Raw genomic sequence first — 22,293 nt, forward strand, 5'->3', positions numbered from 1 at the left:
TCAGTATACATCCTGTCATTGTGTTATGGTCATATTTTGTATTCCTGTCTTTCATTTTTGCTTATGTGCTTCACACATTGTTGTAAATATAATAGACTTTTATGCGACTGTCATATAAGTGAGAGATTTAACTAGCTATAAAACTAGGTTCAATCCACCATTTTCTACATTTATAGGAAAATAATACTGAAATGCATTAAAAGAACAAAAAACGATGTAGAATAAAATGTCACCAAAACTGTAAATTACTCGTATAGACAATGGTTTCATTGGCAACAAGAAATGTGTTTATCCTGCAATAATGTAAATCTATATACATTCTTCTATGGTTATAGAGGATCAAAAGATACATGATTTCCTTGCAAATATAAATTTTATCGATTTCAATTGTTAAGCATAATTAAAATGATATCAACAACATTAATATTTCATTTTATTTCAAAATAACCAACATTTGCATAATATAACACAATGCACCAAAAAAACATTAAAACAAAATGTCTTAGTAATGATTACAAACTTTTTGTACTAATTGTACGTAAGAGCACTATGGTAAAATGTTATACTTTCCCAAAGGAAAATAAAACGTCCTTTCCATAATTCTAAGAGGGAGATAAAATTACAGCTATGTGTCACCAATGCTTCCTCGTTTGTCCTCCATTACTTGTTAACATTAAGGTAGCACAATACAAAGATTTTTTTACTTCCAATCACTAATCTTTGAAATGCTGTAACTTTCTTATGAATGCATAGAAAATAATAAAAGAGGTATATATGGATAGATAAAAGATCAATCTTTTAAATGAATGCAATATTTTTATTATGCAATCATTATGCAATCTATTATTATGTAATTAGTGGCAAAATCTGGGTAAGTTCACTTGAATGAATTTAGCTCTATCATCTCTTTAACTATGCAGAAAATTTTAACGAAATCTTAATCAACACATCATGGGCTTCAAAAGGGTGTCTCAGATTGTCTCTTTGGTGCTCCATTCTCTCATAAATCTCTAATTAGTGTAAACATCCTAACCACATAAAAGAAGACAATGTTTAATTAGGTGTAAAATTTGTTCTATACATTCTATCTGAAATCTGAGACACTCTTTTGTAGATAATGGCCATGGGAACAACATATAATAAAATCAACCCTCTAGGGATACATATGCAGAAGTTAATTTCATTTGAAAGTGGAAATTTGGTGAAACATATTTTAGACTCAGTTAACATTATAATTGGTTACATAATTGTTGCATAATACTAACATTGCATTAAATTGAAAGTGTAATCTGTTAGCTATCCAAAACTACCACTTTTATAAATTTTCAAGCATTATTAAGAAAGTTACAGCATTTTAAAACTTGGGAGTTGGAGTTATAAAATCTTTGTATTGTGCTACCTTAAATGAGGAAGTTTTGTAAAGGGTCTTTCAGTAATTAGTTCAATTGGGTTTCAATAACTCATCATAGATACCAGGCTGAAATTTCGTCTACAAAAGACTCACCAGCAGTGCTTGAATCAAAACATTTATGAATCTGATTAGCATTAAAACCAAAAATTCGAAAAAGTTGTGTCAAATTTGACTTCAGCATATTTGCAACATTTCAGATTTCTGATTTTTTTTGATTTTTTTTTATTGGCTAAAAAGAATCAAAGATTGCTTTTGTTGGCATAATTTTGTCATTGCATCAGATCACCTTCCTTACATTATTCCTATCATGTTTGATTAGAATTGGCAAAAGAGTTACAAAGAGGGAGACCAAATTGTGCTTTTTTATAAAGTTTCAATAGAAACCATAATATTTAAGATTATTGTGCACAAGTTATTCTTCATATTATTGACATATAACTGTCAGGTTATATATAATTTAATTATTAAGTTGTGTTTACAAAGTTTGACAATGCAGTGTAAAGAGATAACTAATTTTCAGTTATGTCATTTATTAAATAAAAAAACATGCATGTTTCATAGGGATATCAATAAGAACTATGTTCCATCAGGTGCATGGTAATTTGTTCATATTATTATTTGCAGACATCATTTCATTCATCATTCCTGCAAAGTTTGAATAAGATAAGAAAGATAATATGTCAAATTCATATACCTTTATACACCATAAGCCAGTATTAGCAAGAGCTCACATGCCCTAAAGGACTAAGATATTGAAAGAAATCAGTGCTATATACAAAATTTAATATATATTTGATAAGTTACCATTGAATCGTAACTCAAATAATATGCACTTAGAAGACCCTCTATCATTAACATTTCAGTTAGTATTTTCCTTGCCATAAATTATCATGATTATATATATATTGTTTTGACATATACTGTTACACAAAACCACAGTGGAACACTACAATATACATATCTTAGATATATGAGAATTGAGATTTAACAAATATACAAAACAAATTACTAATATTTGATCAAATTTTGAAACAAGTTAAAATAGGTTAAAAAATTTCCTTTGTATTTAAATCTGGCGTCTTAATATGGACTCTTTAATATGGTGATATAATCAAAAATTCAATAAACAGATCTAGACATTAAGAGAACAGTACAGCCTTCCTGAATTAGTTTAAATACAACTACATCAATTATATAATTAGAATTTTCTGTAAAATGTACTATTTATGTGAACACCTAAGTTCTTGCTATTGGACGGAAGGTATCACATATTGGATGTTGTTGGAATTAGAGTTTCAACCTTATATCTCTCCAAATGCTGAAATTCATTCATGCAAAAAAAAAATCCAAACATTTTTTCTTATTAAAAAATCTGTATGCATCAATGTTAGAAAATCACATAGTTATTTTGAGAATGTTTTTTTGCGTAAGGCATTTAAAACAGGAAAAGACACACAACTAATGTATTTGGTTTAAAACCACACATAGCATGGAAACTAAAATCTTCCTGAAAGCTTTTTATCTATAAAATAATAAATATGGTTTGGAAGTCAAAATTAAAACAAGTACAAACATTTAACATATACAGTGCTACATACAAAACTTATTCTGAACACATATTGATGATTGTAAAATCATATTAGTGAATAGAGACAAATTTGACTTCCTTAAAAAATCTAAACAAAAGTGGTTTCAGTGCCATGAAAAGTTCAATGAAAAAAAATGAAAATTAGTGATTATGGCCAATATACATAAAATGAAAACTACATCTGGATGAACATTCAAGAAATGTCAATACCTTTAAATTTGTTCTGTAATATTTAAAATCTCATACTTAAATACATGCTGCATATTTACAAGGGAATGTTATAGACAATAAGCTGCCTTAACATCAATTAGATCAGAATTTTTTTGTGTGAAAAAATTTAAAACATATAAATACCAGCTTTTACAATTAGAAATTTATTCCTTAAAAAATAAGAAAAATTCATATATGTGGTTCAATCATCATACATTGATTTGTTCATTTTTACAGATCCTTTATAATAAATACAAAAATCTCAATTAAATTGCATGCTAATTTCAATTTTCAAAAATCAATTTTGTCCTATACATTTTGTTCTTTCTGAATTTTACTTTGGTTTCTTCTACTGCTCTTCATAATTTAGAGACCAAATTTTTCTAACAAAGTATTTCTAGAGGTATTCTATCTGTACCATGTCAGGAATATGGCAGTTGTTATCCATTCATTTGATGTGTTTTGAGCTTTTGATTTTGCCACTTGATTACAGACTTTCTGTTTTGTAAATTTTCTCGGAAGTTTTAGTATTTTTGTGATTTTACTTTTTGTCATGTCTTAATGATTTTAGTCCTTATATGAATCTAGTGTTGATGGCAGAACTGAAGCAGCATCTCTTCATTTCATGCACAATTTGTTAAAATTTCAGGCAATTTAGAGCCTGACATATGGTTATCTATTGTTGAAGACTTAAAGATGACTGTTAGTAGATATGGTTTGTGTTTCATTGGGTTGCTTCTTCATTGGTGCCCTTTTGTTTACAATAAATTAGCACTTAAATCGTTTAACTATTTGACAAACTACACTTTATCTTACTGACTTACATATAAATAAAATTAAAATTATGCAAGAAATGAAGACAATAAATGAGAGATTGAGCAATTCGTTGAAATACAAATCATTAGAAATAAAATTTTAAAATAAAACTTAACTGTATAAGTAGCACTTGAACATATCACAAATTATTCATAACAATGGCAAATGATAATGCACAATAATGAAATACAATGCAAAAATATTTTGAACCAGACAGGTAGGTGATAACTGAATAAAAGTACTGTGTATTCATTCATATTTCTTGTGTACCAATTTTCGTTGATGAAGGAAAACTTGCATGTTCGTGGATATTTAATTTCGTGGTTTAATTGAAGTCTGCATAAAAGTCTTCAGAAAATGTGTCATTCCATGAAAGTGTTATTGTGGTTCAATTGTACCCAAGAAATCCTCGAAAATTGGTATCCAATGAATACTAATGTATTCACAGTAATACTAATGTATTCACAGTATTCTAAAAGCAAAGATGTTTTAACACTCCTTAGATTTGAATGGATATAGTGAGAACCTAAACGACTAAATACTTTTGACAATTAAGCACATTTCCCACATTATGTATGACTAACCTACTCACGATTACACAGCATAATTTTAGTTCATCAATTTGAAGATCCTGTAGTGTTTCAGAAATACAAATCATCTTAATCATTTGAAATTTATTCTTTTTAACAATTAAAAAGCATGTAAGGGTTATATTTCAAAATGACAATTGATCTGGAAGAATGTTTTTTTTTAAATAAATAAAATATCAAATATCTCCCTTTAAATATAATCAATAAAATATATTGCTGTTGTTCTTTCTGTCGACAATAAAAATATATGTTGGTTAATATGGCAATAAGTTACTGGCACTGAGTAAATTTTAACACCAATATGGTTTTATTATATAGCATTTTTAATACTAAAACATCCATACATCAAAATGAATAACTAAACTGAAAATGTCCTTATTTGTGGTTGACAAATTTAAGAAAAGCAAGCTTTATAACTAATGGAACAATTTTCTTGAAATTATATCCAAAAATATGACACACCAAATTATGGCTATAAAAATTCACATTTGGGTTTTGATGAATCACTGATTCCATGAAAAAGTACCCACAAATAATTATATCCCCTTTTATTTGTCTTTTGGTAAGTTTAAATATAGTAAAAGTGTTAATTGAAGACATTTTTCCTAATATAAAAAAATTTATCAAATCTCCTGCTACCTACATTTCATTCTGACACAGGAACATAGAACAAATCACTTTTTGGTTCTTACTTCTACATTTGGGTACAAAGGTATTGATTGACATTCTGAAAAAATTACCAATCTCAGTGGCTCCTCTGTGAATACTTTTGTATAGAAAGAGACCACTCCCTGTGGTACAAATGGTAAATGGTAAATGGACAGAAAGTCGCAGGACAAAAAGTCACAGGATTGAAAGTCTCAAATATGATAGAACAATTGTTTGAACATATGAGAAAGATCTTGATTTTTGTCTTTTTATTACATTTACATTTTCATATATCCATTTTTAAGTTTGGGAAAATGTCCATAAGCCTTCATAAATGAAAATTCATTAAATTTTAATCATGCTAAGGAATACTTCTTGGCACCATAAAGCCATTTAAGTACCAAGAAACTTTGACAATTATTTGATCATTATTGATATTTATTGAATAAATTCTAATAACAAAGTTGCTTTATACATGTTATATATCATAGATCAAGAAAAAACTAAAAAAAATTAAATGAAGTGTTTGTTTGTTCATAGAAAAATAATTTCAAACAGAAATGTGACTTTCTTGTCCTGTGACTTTTTGTCTCTGCATTTTTGTCTGTGACTTATTGTCCTGTGATTTTCTGTCCTAGTTCCTACAAATACACTAAGGTTTTTTTTCAATAAATGAAATACAACATTGATTATCACAACAATACGTTAAGGATCACAGCTCTTATATCTTTGTTCTATAAATGTCTTACTATAATATAATATGTACAATTTTATTGCCATTATCAAATTAAAATCTATAGCATCTTTAAGGGAGTTTCAGATTTTCTCCTCCAAGGCATAAATAATGTATAAACACAGATACAAATATGGTAATGTTGTGGAGATCAGGTTTCAATATGAGCTATTATATCATGTGTAATATTCATAGTCATTAATCCACATCAAAATCTGTTTCATCTGACTCCAACACAGAATCCTGTAAAGAAATAACAACAATTAAATCTCTTTGTTTATGATAAAAAAAAAGTAATTTCTAACCTATCATAAGTTTACCTTCATAGAAACCATATACATGTATATCCTGAATTGTATTAAACTTCTATGTTCAAATTATCAACCAATGTTAAAAGTCTTGTAGTGAAACACAACCTTTCAGAGGCAACTACTACTAAAATAACCCCTGGTTTTCTGGAAATTTTAAATAAGTATACTATGGAGTATCCTTAAATTTATGCAAACTCATCGAAAAGTAAATTTGGCTCAAAATAGTCCTTACATATTTTTCTTTCACTGTATAAAGATTCCTTTTTTGCAAATTAATCATTTAGTAAGTTTAGGCCAACAATGACATCAAAAGCACTTTTTTTTTCAGGAAAGGGCTCCTTATGGTTAGAAGATGAAATTTTATTTATTTGAAGTCATTAATCAAAAATAGAGAGATCAACCTGTTACTTACTTTGTTCCATTCATTTATTTTGAATATTTAGATCAAATTTGAATTACAATTATGAATTTTTGGTCAAGATATGTACATTTCATGACACTACACATGACCTAGAAGAATGTACAACTATAATTTGAAATTTTGGTTGAGTTACATATTGGTCAAGCTGATCAAAAGAAGAAGCAGTACACAAAACAGAATATTATATTCAAAACGATGCATTATAACAGCAAAAATTTACTAATTGAAACCAAGTACAATGTTTCCTCTCTTTATTGTCCTTTATAACATGTATAAAATGCAACTATCTATCCTACATTCAAATTCTACTATTTTATAGGATTCCTTAGTTTTATGCTTTGTGTGCATATCGAAATCTGCTAGATAATTTTCAAGCATAAATATGTCAAATCAATAAATTTCTATTTTAACATCTGACATCTCTAACAAATAGACTTATTGATGATTGCCATGATTAGAATACCAACAACATCATTATTATGAAACACATTGCATTTTATCGCTTTGATGTTTATGTGTAACTTTGAATTTTTCCTTTAATCTGATATTTGACACTTCGTTTTCCACAATTTTAATTAAACACAAGTCAGTAATAAAGTCATTTAAGTACAAACCAAAGAAAAAAATAATGATTTTATATAATCTTCAAAAAGCTCTCAGATTATGCTACAAATTTATAAAACAACCTTTAAATTGATATTTCTATCTTATATGATCAAAAGTTCTGATGGAAAGAAGAAAAAAAAGATAGATAATAGCAGAATGATTTATGTAACAATGTCAATGCTGAGAGCAATGTCAAGGACTTTAATAACATCACTGTAACCTGTAAACATGATGTTGAAATATGTCATGGTAACAACATGACACAAATTAACAACATGCACAAAATATAACCTGTAGCTTAGTAACATGGCTTTCATTCCCATGTGGCCAAGTGGTCTAGGTAGTTAATACTGTAATCACTAGCCGGTCAACACTGAGGTTGTGAGTTCAAACCCTGCTTGTGCTGATGCACTCAACTCCAATCTTATTTAACCATTAACTAGGATTGTCAGTTTTCCTATCGAAGGTCATGGTTTTTCCTGGCACTCCAGCTTCCTCCACCAATAGAAACTGGACCCAACAAAATAGCCTAAATGCAGTGCTTACAAGTGACATTAAAACACCAAAAAATCGAATCACTGCTAACATTGTCTAATGGAACAAAATAGGATATCATCATGTCTAATGGCCATACAGTATAATTCTATTGCCTCCATAGGTTCATTCCACTAATTATTTGTCCTGTTTATCTTTTAATTGGCCATTAAAAGTTCATAGTTATTTTATTAGTAATATGTGGACTTAATTTCAAGTTGATTGGACTTCAACTTAATTAAAAACTACCTTGACCAAAAACTTTAACCTGAAAGAGGAATGACAGAGGAACAGAACAACAAACAAACATACGCACAGACTGAAAAACATAATGCCTCTAACTAACTACAAAGACATAAAAAAAAAAAAAAAAAAAAAATTAATGTGTAGTAACATGGGTACTAAATTTCAAGTTGATTTGCCTTCAACTTTAAAATTACCTCGTCCAAAAACTTTAACCAAAATCTTTAACCCGATGCTTGACTGACAGACAAACAGACAAATGAAAAAAAACATTCTCACAGACAGAAAAAAATAATGACACTAAGTGGGGCATAAAAATCTTAAAAAATTAATGAGAAAAATTTAAGGGTGCTCAAATTGACAGCACAATTTACAGCTGGAGAAATCAAACTGACCATGTTTGTGCCATTTGAATAGGTCATCTAGAATATACATAATAAATGTATACTTTTTTTATGACATTTCAATTTTGTTTTACATGTATCTCTTTCACTGTTTTATCTTCATCAATGATATGTTGAATAATACTGGGATGTATTCATTCATCCATTCATTTGATGTGTTTGAGTTTTTGATTTTTGCATTTGCGTTAATAGGGACTTTATGTTTAGAATTTTCCTCAGAGTTTAGTATTTTTGTTAATTTACTTTTCACATGCGCTTTTGGCTGCAAACTACATTAGGAGCTCAGGCAAAATAAGTTGTTTTTACTTGCATTGTTTACTGTATTTAAAAGTAAAGAATTTGATGTGTTTTTCTTGGAGTTCAGTATTTTTGTTATTTTACTTTTCACATGCATTTTTGGCTGCATAGTACAAGAGGTGCTCAGGCAAAATAAGTTGTTTTTACTAACAGTGTGACTGTATTCAAAATAAGAATTTGATGTGTTTTAGCTTTTGATTTTGGCATTTGCTAATTAGGGACTTTCCATTTATAATTTTCCTCAGAGTACAGTATTTTTGTTATTTTACTTTTCACATGCATTTTTGGCTGCATAGTACAAGAGGTGCTCAAGTAAAATAAGTTGTTTTTACTAGCAGAGTTTACTGTATTTAAATTAGGAATCTATTACTAATATTATAACTATGGTTATCATTTGTATAGACAGATTAAAAGACAAATATACAGACAGAGTGATTACTATAGGGTTCTACAGACTACTTATAAGTCTGTAACTTCATCATGGAAATTTAAAATTCTCATCTAAAAGCTTTCTGAAACCTCAACAAATCAATATTACTTTTCCTTTGACATGTTTAAACTAACAAAATACAAAATTTGGGTGTGTAATCAAACAAGAATATGTGTCCATTAAACACCATGCACAACTCACACTATCTTATTTCAAAGTTCAGTAACCCTAAAATACTGCTTAAAACTTTAAAATGGCATGTAAACATTCAACAGATCACTTCATAATAAAGGTACATGTTTACTGAGTTACAATATGAATTGACTTCAAACTATCATAAATCTAACCCTTAACCTACACTAAACCTGGTACAATACAGAGACTATCAGATGGACCAGAGACCAGAAAATATAATGCCCCTTTACTAAACCTGGTACAATACAGAGACCAGAAAATATAATGCCCTTTACTAAACCTGGTACAATACAGAGACCAGAAAATATAATGCCCCTTTACTAAACCTGGTATAATAGAGACCAGAAAATATAATGCCCCTTTACTAATTATATAAACCTGGTACAATACAGAGACCAGAAAATATAATGCCCCTTTACTAATTATATAAACCTGGTACAATACAGAGACCAGAAAATAAAATGCCCCTTTACTAAACCTGGTACAATACAGAGACTAGAAAATATAATGCCCCTTTACTAAACCTGGTACAATACAGAGACCAGAAAATATAATGCCCCTTTACTAAACCTTGTACAATACAGAGACCAGAAAATATAAAGCCCCTTTACTAAACCTGGTACAATACAGAAGAAGAGGAAGAAGAAGAAGAAGAAGAAGTTTGTCGAAGTTTGTCTTTACTTGTTTAGTACTAGTAAGCAAATTACTATCAATTATGACCATTATTTACATTTTCACACAGGTAAACTAATTTGGCTATAAATACATCAAAGCATGTCTGTGTAGAATCTCTAATCTAAAATCGTAATTTTTATAATTTTATTTCTTTAAATAATCAAATTTAAATTTAAGAAAATAATCATAATTGATAAAATAGTATTGCATAAAGTTTACGTTTTCGGAAGACTATTTATGTTTAGGTCATGGTTCTAGAGGCTTCTTCACATATTTGTAAACAAACCAATATGGCCGCCACACGTGATTACCTTTGCACATGTGAAACAAATATTTCTGACAAAAGTCAGATTTCTCTTGTCAAAAGGGATTCATATTCATATTGCAATAAATTATTCAGAAGGAGGTACATTCAGTTTAGATTATATTTCTTATTCTATGAGCATTTAGAGTTTAATCCAAATTCTTCTAACAGCAACGTACTGCTCTTGTCAACTGAGTCTTGAATAATTTCATAAATAGATTCAAACCATTTGAAGTAGAAGGGCATCTAATTCACATGACAAAGGAAAACAATGAATAAAGACAACAATTTAATAAGACAACAATTTAATAAGAAATAGATCCTTTTTATTTATTAAAAACAAAATCTTCTTGTCTGCAAATTCCTAACTTCAAGGGCGAACATGTAAACAGAGTGAGTTGTCCCTATACCAAAAAACGCATGCGTACTTCAAATATCTACAGTAAAAACATCCGGTTACAAGTAAACAAAAAAGTTCATGTAGATGAGATGAAATCTAATAATTTACATAAATAAAATGGTACATATTAACGATATAGATTGTTTTTCAATCCTAATTTACAAATTAAATGATTCAGATGCTTAATCATGTGTAAAAATCGGTGTCAGGAATCAGAAGCTGTTATGAAATTGTAACACACAGAAACGAATGCGGCATACGGAGAATTCAATGATTTTAAAGTCGGCACCATTGGCCTTCAGAAGACTTGAAGTCTTCTTCCACCAAAAATTATCACAAAAAAAGATCAAAGGAAAAATGCACAAAATAATGATAACTATAAATACTTCAATTAATATTCTGATCAGATATATATGCATATTATTTTATACTTGAAGTTAATGTGAGAATTGAGTTTCAAGAAAAAAGTAATGCAAGAGTATAGCATATTTTTAACCAATTCACTCTTCAATGCTTGATACAAAATAGGCTTTGTAATTTGTATTTTTTTCAACTAATACTTAAAAATTCTACATTCGTCTCAAATTTATAACTGTGCCACGCCCCTCTATCTCACCAATTTTATATTGATGACGGTATAATACTTACCCAGCCACCTTGATTCAATATCCAACTGGCAAAATGATCCTCAACATATTGTAAACAATTCTCTTTTAGCTGTGATGCCACTGCCCCGCCAGCTCCTGCTAACTGTGTGGCTTTCTTTGTTACATAGAATACCATAGCAAGCTGCTGCCACCCAATATTGTCACCAACCAAATCCTGTATGGTGTCTTTGAACTTAGTATAGGTCACTTGCCTGGCAATATTAAGAGCTGCCTGCTGTGGTTCAACTGACAAGGAAAGCTGAAATAAAGATTTGAAGAGGATGACATGAGTGAATAACTGTTAAATATGTCAACAACAATCTTTTTTTCAATGTATGAAAATAGCTTATATATAGTTTCTTTTACAAAAAATAAGAATGTCATCAAAGTGTAGTGTTCCTCATTTAAATATGATGTTGAAATGTATGCTTTATTTATATAAATGAGTAATTAAATAAGGAAGTAAATGGAAGCATTCCCTTTTAGGTCTCCTCCAAGAGGAAACATAAGAAATCTACATTTATAATATATTTTCTAAAACTTGACCTTTTCCAAATAACATGTATACAATATTCATTATACAATTATCAAGCTTGTATATGAAATAAAAAAAGGGGGACTGAAATATAAATCATTATGACTACACTGTAACACAGACCATAAATTTATGATGACATCAATAATGAATGCATTATAATACCATATGCATAGTAAATCAGTGAGTAAAAGATGTAGGTCAAAATGACTTATGTAGGTAAGTCAGTATCTAAGAACTGAGCTTACACAAAAAATAACTTAGTCAATGAAGCATTAACTATGTGTGATCTACTTTTGAAGGCTGAATACACACATGTACATACTTAAAAAGAAAGTATGAAAGTTATGTAATTGAAGGTGACTTCGTCATGCACAACCTTTAATAATATGTCAATAAATAAAATTTATATCATAGTAACTGGCTTTTGCAAGCAGACTACTAGTTGAGATCCTTATATAATTTTATCAGTAGATCACTTAGTTAATAGTAATTTTAATTGACTACCATGTTCAACCTAATGCCAGTTTATGAAGCAGGAAATCTTTTCGGTGGTGGTTAATCTCCCTGAAATGCATTCTTACAGCAATTTACATGACATGTACAGGCACAAGGAGCCTTGGTACATTACAAAACTTTAATTTGAACACTAAAACTTAATTTCACCAATTACCATGGAATATTGTTGATCACACTTTTTAGAATTTAAATGCAAATAAATACACTGTTTTGTAAATAGTGCCCCTCGAATAAAATAAGGTAAACATGATTCACAAAGCAAAGCAAGCATGCAGTTTAAATATCATAGATGATATGACTTACTAACCGTCTCATTAACTGTGTCTCCGAAGTCTCTAAAACTGTCTCTTAATCTCCTCTGTAGCTCTGTCATACCTTCACCTTAAACAAAATCATTCATTTGTCAATTACCAAACACTACAAGGAGATAACTCTATAAAATCAGCTAATCATTTTAATCTCATTGTATTGTTAAGGAAATATTATGCTTCTCAATGATCATAGTTAGTGTTTTTCAAACTGCTATATATCCAGTGAAATTTTTCTGAGAAAGTGATTGGTTCAATTGTTTTGAAATATTTATATTTTTTTCATAGGGTCAAAGTATATTCTGTCAAAGTTTTAAGAAAATTAAAAGAGCCAAATTAATTTTAGTCAAGGTGTTGGGTACCACTTTAAACATACAGACTTTACTTGTTCTAAGAAACATTCTTAATCAGCCTTAATCTAAAATACAAAGAGCTAGCAAAGTTGAATTAACAACTCAAGAACCAGATGCTCTGCAGGGCACAGCTTTATACAACCGCAGAGGTTGAACCATAAACAGTTGGGGCAAGTATGGACACAACATTTAAGCTTGATACAGCTCTGAATTTGGATTGTGATTAAATAGTTGACACAACATAGGTTTCTGACACAGAATGAATGTGGTCTAATATTAAACTTAAAAACTTAAAAATTCTAAATTGGACATTTACCTATTATGGTCCAATATCCAAAATCTAATTACATGGTTAGATTCAGCATATATATTATAGAACCCTAAGAATTAAATTTTTGTTAAAATCAATTTAAGTTTAATATTGGACCCTTCGGACCTTAATGTAGACCAATAGACCACTTTCGAGTTCATCCGTCACCGGCAAAAACTCGTCAATTATGCGCGCCTTTATGACGTCATTTACCAGATAGAGGGGATCGCCTGTATCCCTGCACTATTTACGTTCATCAAGCGTCTTAGTGATCGTCGTTGTGCAGGATAAACTAGAAATAATGGTTGTTCTGTAGGTACTTAATGACAAGTCCCTAATGACAGCAGTGCTGATTGTCAATTTTGAGAATTTAATTTGGCTGAATAATTCGTACAATATAGAATTATAGTTTTCCAACCACTCACTCAACATTGAAACGGAAGTGACGACGCCCCTAAACACACAAATGACGTTCACTAAAACCAGAGTTTTTGACGGAAATGCATTGAACTCGAAAGTTGTCTATTTGAAAACAGGACCAAAAATTAAGAATCTGAATACATGGTTAGATTTGGCATATCAAAGAACCCCAATAATTCATTTTTTGATGAAATCAAACAAAGTTTAATTTTGGACCCTTTTGGCCCCTATTTTGTTGGGACCAAAACTCCCAAAATCAATCCAAACCTTCCTTTTATGGTCATAAACCTTGTGTTAAAATTTCATAGATTTCTATTAACTTATACTAAAGTTACATGTATTGTGCAAAAACCAAGAAAAATGCTTATTTGGGACCTTTTTTTGGCCCCTAATTCCTAAACTGTTTGGACAAAAACTCCCAAAATCAATCCCACCCTTCCTTTTGTGGTCATAGACCTTATGTTAAAATTTCATAGATTTCTGTTTACTAATACTAAAGTTATTGTGCGAAAACCAAGAAAAATGCTTATTTGGGCCCTCTTTGGCCCCTTTATTCCCAAACTGTTGGGACCAGAACACCCAAAATCAGTCCCAACCTTCCTTTTATGGTCATAAACCTTGTGTTTAAATTTCATAGATTTCTAATTACTTTTACTTAAGTAAGAGTGCGAAAACCAAATGTCTTCGGATGACGACGACGCCAACGTGATACCAATATACGACCAAAATTTTTTCAATTTTTGTGGTCGTATAAAAACTATCTAGTTTCTTTTTAATTATAACATGTTATACTGCTTCTCATTTGTTTGCTCACTTAAAGAATAAACAAGCAATGTGTAATCTAGCAATTAAGTTTTCCTATGGCTAACAAAAATGGTATTTGTTCATCCTTGTGTGATACAAGTCAGTTTTTGGGCATATTACACATATATTTAACTAACAAATATGCCATTGAATATAATAAATTGCATTTTGTTCAGGTAAAACCCATAAATTTTACTACCTATTATGTGGGTTAAATCCTCTTTCTATTTTTTCTTTCGAAACCTACCATCTCTCTCATCAGGATTACTAACAGGAGATCCCACCTGACTAGCCCCTGATATATAGCTATCCCCCATTTCAGCAATACGCTGTGCCACCAAGCTTATCCAGGGATCTTCATCATCTATATCAGATTCTTCTTGCAACTTTCCCTCTTTGGGCATGGATCGAGGAGGAGATCTGCCACCAGCTGCCACTGACATACCTAAAACATAACAAAAAGTTAGGCCTGCTTATTTTTCTGTATTTAAGCTACTGGTATGCCATGTTTATCCTTTTTTGTCTTTTAAATAACATTTTGAAACAATTATTGTTTACGGGAAAAGGGATAATAACTTAAGAATCTTCTGAAGCAAAAAAAAAAGCAGAACATGTTCTTAGTTCTTAAATGTATTCTTATTCCTTAAACCAGACTGACACCATTCCAATTCAATTATGGGTTCTATAGACTGGCTTTGAGCTGTATTTTTAGATAGGGAAAAAAATGAAGTACTGTTGCTTATGAACAATTAATGTAATATTGATTCTTTACTGGACCATTCAAATGGAAAATTTACTTTTTGAAGAAAATTAAAGTCTTTGCAAGAAATAAACAAGAACAAAAAATATATATATAGTAATAGGTACCCTATTGTGTTTTTTGTATCATAAACCAAACATAATATTGGAAAAAGAATATCACTCAATAATTTCTTCCAGATTAAACAATATGTTCTCACTTATTACCCATATACATGTATAGCCATTTTGTAAAATAATTATTATAAGAAAACCAACCTGAGCCATCTACTTCTACATCATTAGGTTCTAAGCTAGACCTTTGTACATCAGACTCTACAACAACATCGCCATTCTGAGTTCTGATTGTCCGCTCTCTCTCATCAATACTGTAGTTAATGTTAAATGATTGATTCTGTGGAAGCCTGACATCGTCTTCCCTTGATACTTGACGGAAGGTAAAACCATGTGGTATGGTGTTGGGAACAGGATCATGGCCATTTGTTATCATTGGCACGGTGGGTTGGACTGGTTCGGATCGTGACTTTTCATGAATAGGACCCATCTTTGGAAGACCTTGTGCTCCTTGCTGCTTGTCGTGTGATCTCGGGGATGTTATGGCTTTGGTGGTTTGACGATACCGTCCTTTGTTTGTCTGAGTTGTGGTTTCTGTAAGGTGGAGATTAAGGTCATGTGACCCACTGGGTAAGGACAAGATTCTATCATAATTTACAGTAGTTTTACCACCAGTTGGTTCTTGTATGATTGCTGACTGTGATGCTAAAAATAGAATTTTAATTTAATCCAGTAAATAGCAGCATAAAAAATTAAAACTAAATTATTCTGGAATTATAATGTTCTAACATGCATGCTTATGTAGAAATTATAGATATATTCATTATATTGTATAGACCTATTCTGTTTTGAGCATGTGCATTTATACTAGAGTTTTATTACTTATTTATCTATTATAAAGTTGAGAAAACTATGAAAAACAGAAGCTGAGTAATATAGGTATGTAACAACATTACAGAGTATTTAAATTGGCATGGTCATCGCAGTATGACACGTTCTGTGAGCAGCATTTTATTTTTTGTAGATGATGAAAGGCACTTTCAGGCACTTTGTGCTTGAAAAGTAAACCAAAACAATTCAGGAAAATAATTATTAAGAGACTTTCAAAACATTTCATAACACTGAACTGAAGAAAAGCATGTCATGGCCATTATATGTATATATTTCATTAATAGTTCCGCTAGAACCATTTTGTAAGTGTATTTTAATCATCTGGTCTCATATTCACATTTTGAAGTCCAGTGTGAGCAATTTCATGGACTTATCAATGTGAGATAACTCTATTCAATTTGGTTACATTGCCTAATATCTTCTTCGCTTTGGTTGTAACAGGTAAAGAATATGTGATAAGACCAATTTTCAGTGCTGATTAAAAAAAAATGCTTACATCCAAAATAAATAACCCAAATTACATATTGATGATTTCCCAATAGCCTTACTTTTACAGAGTAGTGAAACAGTGTTGAAGATACTATCAGGTTTTGTTTTCTTCTAACAAGTTTTTTTTTCAATGCTGCTAAAATATATGCATCTGACAGAGTGTCATCATTTGCAGAAATATTATGATTAAATTATGGCTGCATAAATTTAACATGTTTAATCCCAGCAGTGATTAAAAATAAACATTTGCGCTGAAAAAAATCTTCTTGAATATTAATGTTCATCCAATAATCATGATAATGTAAAATAATTTATAGTTACCCTTTAAAATAGGTACAAATGTATTTCCCTCCATCTGTTCATAAAATTTATCTTTCCCATCAATTTAAATTTGCAGACTTTTTTACTCCAGCATATCTTAATAAATAATTCATTTTGTAATTGGAGTTCCAAAAGACTTTCTAAAAGTTTAAAAATTACCTTCTCACTTACATTTAATTGAAGCTTTAGACATGTTAGATGATTTATTTTTCTTCCCTTTTTTAGAGGTCATTCTCCTTATGGCATTAAAGAATCCTTTCTCTGGTGATCCACTAAGATCTGTACTTTCTTTCACTTTTCTATGTTTATCTAAGTGTTGACTTTGAGATTTCTCAAAGTCTGTTATATCTGTTGATTCCCAGGTTTCATCGGTTCTCAAAAGTATATCTTTATTTTCACCACAATGATGTTGTTCAACATGGCCTTCTCTGTGGGTATGTTTTTCTTTTAAAATATCAACATCCTCATTGTGTTTGTCTGTGCGTTTCTTTGACCTAGCTTTTCTTTTCTTTGGTTTCTTTGAAACTTTGGGAGAACCTGTGCCATTATTGTCCTGTTTTTCCCTATCACGACTTACTGCCCTTGCTATTCTCTCCTGTATGCGTTTAATAACAGATTTCTTTTTGCGATCAGGGGAGATTACTGATCCTGATTCAGTATCTTCGGATGACAAGGAACCAGATTTGAATCTTTTTCGTTCTTTTACAATTGGTTCAGTCGGTTTAACATCATCAGATTTGGACTGTCGAGGACTTGGAGATTTTGAGTGACTACTTATAGACGGAGAAACTTCATCGGCATTAGTCCTACATTCTACTCTATTATTACTGTGAATTACTACATCATGTGGACTTAGTAATGGAGTCACTGGAATGTTATTTGGACGTTTTACAGAGAGTTGAATACTACTTGGCAGACTTCTTGATCGACCATCGTTTTCTTCAACGCCATCTATATAAGGAATGTCATCAATTCCATCAACTGAGGCATAAGCTCCTGGCATTTCATCTCCAGAAAAGTTTTCACCTTTCATTATATATTCATCATCAAATCTTTCTGTTCTGTCATATTCATCCTCTACAACAACTTTTTGATAGTGTTGACTCAGAACAGGTGCTTGATTGTTGTCATTTCGAAGCTGTCTTCTGAGAAATTCATTTAGAATTTTTTCAGCTTCTTTTCTAACATCATGAGTACTCTGAATTGGAGATTGGCCGCTATATTTCTTCAGTAATTTTTGCCGTTTTATATGTTGCTCTAGAAGTTCTTGGGCTTCACGGTAAGATGGACTTTTTTTCAGTCCAGAGACAGGTTGGACCTTTCTAGGGGACCTTTTCTCTCCAGCTGATGCCTCCGCCATTATTCTATATGACTAAATATGTGTTAGTACTTCTTTACATGTTCACCTGCAAAGAAAAAATACTATTTTGATCTTGCCTTCAGTAAAACCTACTCTGTTATGCATTGTTTAAATTCCAATATTGTAATGTTCTATATGTTATGTACATGTATGTTGTACACTTGGAATATGACATTTATCATGTGATTTCATCCAATATCATGAATATAGTATTTGAACTTGAATTTGAAATTTGTAACTGTGAGTAGTGACTACAGTCAGATCTAGATCTGTTCTTCATCTCTTTGTGTTTTTGTTTGGGTTTTGGCACACACTTTAAACAGATCTGATCAGCAATGCCCTTTCAACTGATTTTTATAGTTTGATCTTATGTTGTACCATTGAACATGTTGTACCATTGTCTTAAATGTTGGGAAGGGCGAGGTATTGGCACCAGCAAAATTGTTTAACCCTGTCAAATTCTGTATGTGCCTGTCCCAAGTCAAGAGCCTGCAATTCAGTGGTTAACTTGTCTTTTGTTGCTCTACATGTAATGTATATCATATTCATTATTTCGTTTGAATAGTTTTACACTCTCAATCATATGAATTATGAAAAAAATAACAATAAAATCTTACTTAAATCTAATCTTGCTCATTAGCATTTGATTATTCTTAATTCAAAGACAAAAGTTACCCGTCTGTTTTTTGACATAAAAACTAGTTGCTTTTAAATTGGAATTCTTACGGTTCATCATATCAAACAGACAAATATGGCTACATGTATATTTACATGCCAAACACTACTCTGAGTACAGACTTACCTGTGAAGTTGGAAAAGTTTTAATGCCTGGCATCCACTAGATATATTAAAGTTAAATGCATTTTGTTCTTCAGAAAGATAAAATCTCTTTTGGATTTTGATGGGCATTTTTTTTCCTTCATGCATAAGGTGTGAAAATTAACTAAGTTGTGGTACATTACTTTGAGATGCTCCCTCAGGTAAAAAACCTGTTTGTATTGTTTTGATTGTCCTTAATTGACATGGAAAAGAAGTATCTTTACAACTACAGGTGAGTTAAAGAGTTTATCTGAGTTAGTGAGTGGACAGTATCAAAGTAATTCAGGTGTTTGTTTATTTTTACACCTTCTGGCTCTGCAGAAAGGAAAAAAAATGCCCATCAAAAACCAAGAGAGATTTTATCTTTCTTAAACACAAAATGCATTTAACTTTCATATATCTAGTGGATGCTAGGCCTTAAAACTTTGCAAACAGCACAGGTAAGTCTGTACACAGAATAGTTTTTGAGGTGAAAATACGGCCATATTTGTCCATTTGTTATGATGAACCTTAAACATGTTTATAAACATGTTGAATTCTTATGATGATATGTCGCATTATAATACACTATTTAAAATTTTAATAAGTGTAGTTGGTTTCTTTGCAATTAATTTATTATGCAAAAAAGTAAGTGTGCAAGAATAAGGTAATTTTTTAATATAATTACTAGAACTACCGGTACATAATAATAAAATGTATCTACAATTTAATATTAAGAAACAAAGCATCATTTATTTTTAATTAGAATCAAATATTAAATTTGATATTTTTATTAGGATTTGTATAGTTAGACCTTATTGAATGGTATATAACAATGGGGTTTTTTTTTTTGTGTTTTTGTTTATTTTAGCTGTATACGTACAATTGGAGAGATTGAAGATTGAAATACTTTTTATAAGTGGGTTTAGTTGGTAATTGGTATCAAGGATTTGTATAGTAAGACATGTCCTTGTTCAATGGCATGCAGGAATTAATTCATCACAATTTTACTCCTTTTCATCAGTGGGGGCAAGATGGCATGATTACCCCTACAGAATTGAAAAGTATATAAATTCATCAGGATTCCTGAGGAGAGTTGGCAGACCATTAATTTTTCTGAATTTTACCCTTCTTCATAAGTGAGGCCATTTGTCAATACTAAATTTAACGGGATTTAACCTCTTTCCATAAGAGGGGATCCAGAGAGTTGGTAAACAACAGTATATTGGACAAGTTGTCCAGACCTGCCAACTATCCCGATTTTCGCGGTATCATCCCGATTTTCATCCCTCAACCCGAATCCCGATATCGGGATCGTAAAACAAGTCAAAAACCCGATTTTCACAAAATATTCCCGAAAAAATTATTGGTTACCGATTTTGAAGTTTTTCTGATCAATTTTTAAAAATCTATAATTTTACCTGGGGACATATTATGACAAGTTTATATTACCCCTGTGCTAATCAACGGTCACAACAGGTGTCATAATTTGTTGTTGCAAGTAATCGGATTACCTGATGGGTCATAACAATCCTCAAAATTAGTTAATATTTGTAAACAGAAATTCAGTCAGACGGCCTTTGATTTTTAACCAATTTATCATATAAGCACAATTTGCAACGTTTACCGTAGTTCCATGACAAAATCATATTAACTAAAAGATGAGAACAGTGTAATGAACTCTTAAGAAAACATCGTTTATCTTGAAATCCATTTAATTTTTGAAATCAGACATGTGTCTGTTGATTTAAAATCGATGCCATTTTGTATACACTTCTACTGTATATAAGCCTCCGCCGGTAAGAGCACCTCTGAACACAAAGAAAGATAACTCAAATTTTATCCATTTTCTCAGTAATACTGGCAGATTTAATAAAAATCTGAATTTATTTTTCTAACTTTAGGACATATAGGTTCATGTCTTCTGAGTCGTGGTCTAAAGACAAGCAGGTCTTTGGAGGGGGGAAAGGGGGGTCTTCATTTATTATTGTCATTTTTTTCTTTTCTTAAATTGTTTTGTCAATTTTAAAATAAGTACAAGAATCATGCAAATAAAAGTAATCAAGGCTTATAAGCTTATCATCAGTATACCAAAAGAAAAAAAGAAGAGATATGAGACTATTTTAAGAGTAAAAAACAGTGCACGCAGAAATGCCGCAAAAACTGTAACCCTTAAAAATCTGGTCGCGCACTAAATCCCCCATGGGGATTTTCAAAAGTTGGCAGGTCTGGTTGTCTTGCTGCCTCACAATTTATAAATACAGTTTAAAAAATTGCCCTTTTTTCCTGATTACAACAAGGATTTGTATATATAGTAAGTCTTACTATACAAATCCTTGATTACATTGTTTGTTATAATTATCATATGATTTGTAAAGGAGAACACTAATGTAATATTTAAGTTACATGTATCTTTTATCTAATAGAGAATTTGAATCCGATTACAACAAAGAAAATGCAAGAAAAGCAATCAATGATAGGAAAGATTGCTTTTGTATGAAGCACGAGTTGATCAAAGTAAAAAGTGTGAAATGTTAAAACACTCAGGAGAGCACAGAAGCAAGAGGGTTAAACAAATTTAAGAATCTTGAAGATACATGTATAATTTATTTTCCTATTGATTGTGTTGTTTTTAATCTTCATATTTCCCTTCCCAGGTTGAGTGTACTGTGTACATTATAAATATCAATACAACACACTTATCAAGAAATCAATAAATAAATATGGTTACTATTCGATTTGTTGTCGGGGTAGAAGTTAACATATTCATTGAAGATCTTTTCTGTTTCTAGAGTGCTGCGAAATCTTCATACTGGATTTTCTATTTTTTTAGTGAATAAGGTTTAGAAAACGAAAGTGAATATTGCTGAGCAAATAAGGAACTATTTCGTTACTTTAAATGATTATTT

The 22,293-nt window shown here is 30.7% G+C and overlaps 1 protein-coding gene across 5 annotated transcripts; it reads right to left on the reverse strand.

Annotated features, from left to right (window-relative positions):
- Positions 1-411: 411 nt before the first annotated feature.
- LOC139490525 (uncharacterized) lies at positions 412-22,222 on the reverse strand. 5 transcript variants are annotated; one of them, XM_071277317.1, is made up of 10 exons: positions 22,116-22,222; positions 17,398-18,632; positions 15,730-16,230; positions 14,960-15,157; positions 12,825-12,898; positions 11,465-11,722; positions 3,841-6,239; positions 2,811-3,621; positions 1,209-1,920; positions 412-625 (listed from the first exon to the last, which is right to left on the reverse strand). In XM_071277317.1, the coding sequence occupies exons 2-7, from the start codon at positions 18,584-18,586 to the stop codon at positions 6,195-6,197; spliced, it is 2,265 nt and encodes a 754-aa protein (XP_071133418.1). In that variant the 5' UTR covers positions 18,587-18,632; positions 22,116-22,222; the 3' UTR covers positions 412-625; positions 1,209-1,920; positions 2,811-3,621; positions 3,841-6,194. The 5 variants fall into 5 exon arrangements, with proteins under 5 accessions (XP_071133418.1, XP_071133416.1, XP_071133417.1 ...); XM_071277315.1 differs by having other exon boundaries at positions 412-547; positions 1,400-1,920; positions 3,813-6,239; XM_071277316.1 differs by having other exon boundaries at positions 412-840; positions 1,397-1,920; positions 3,813-6,239.
- Between the last annotated feature and the right edge of the window lie 71 nt (positions 22,223-22,293).

The sequence above is a fragment of the Mytilus edulis genome, chromosome 10 (genome assembly GCF_963676685.1).
Source record: "Mytilus edulis chromosome 10, xbMytEdul2.2, whole genome shotgun sequence".
Classification (NCBI taxonomy): Eukaryota; Metazoa; Mollusca; class Bivalvia; order Mytilida; family Mytilidae; genus Mytilus; species Mytilus edulis.

Bases quoted from the DNA above. Each gene is read 5' to 3' on its own strand.
- LOC139490525 (XM_071277317.1), bottom strand. From the start codon at position 18,586: ATGGCGGAGGCATCAGCTGGAGAGAAAAGGTCCCCTAGAAAGGTCCAA. The intron at 15,158-15,729 runs GTTGGTTTTCTT...GTTATGTTTTAG, and splicing joins TGTAGAAGTAGATGGCTCAG to GTATGTCAGTGGCAGCTGGT. The intron at 12,899-14,959 runs GTAGGTTTCGAA...ATTTTGTTTAAG, and splicing joins TAATCCTGATGAGAGAGATG to GTGAAGGTATGACAGAGCTA.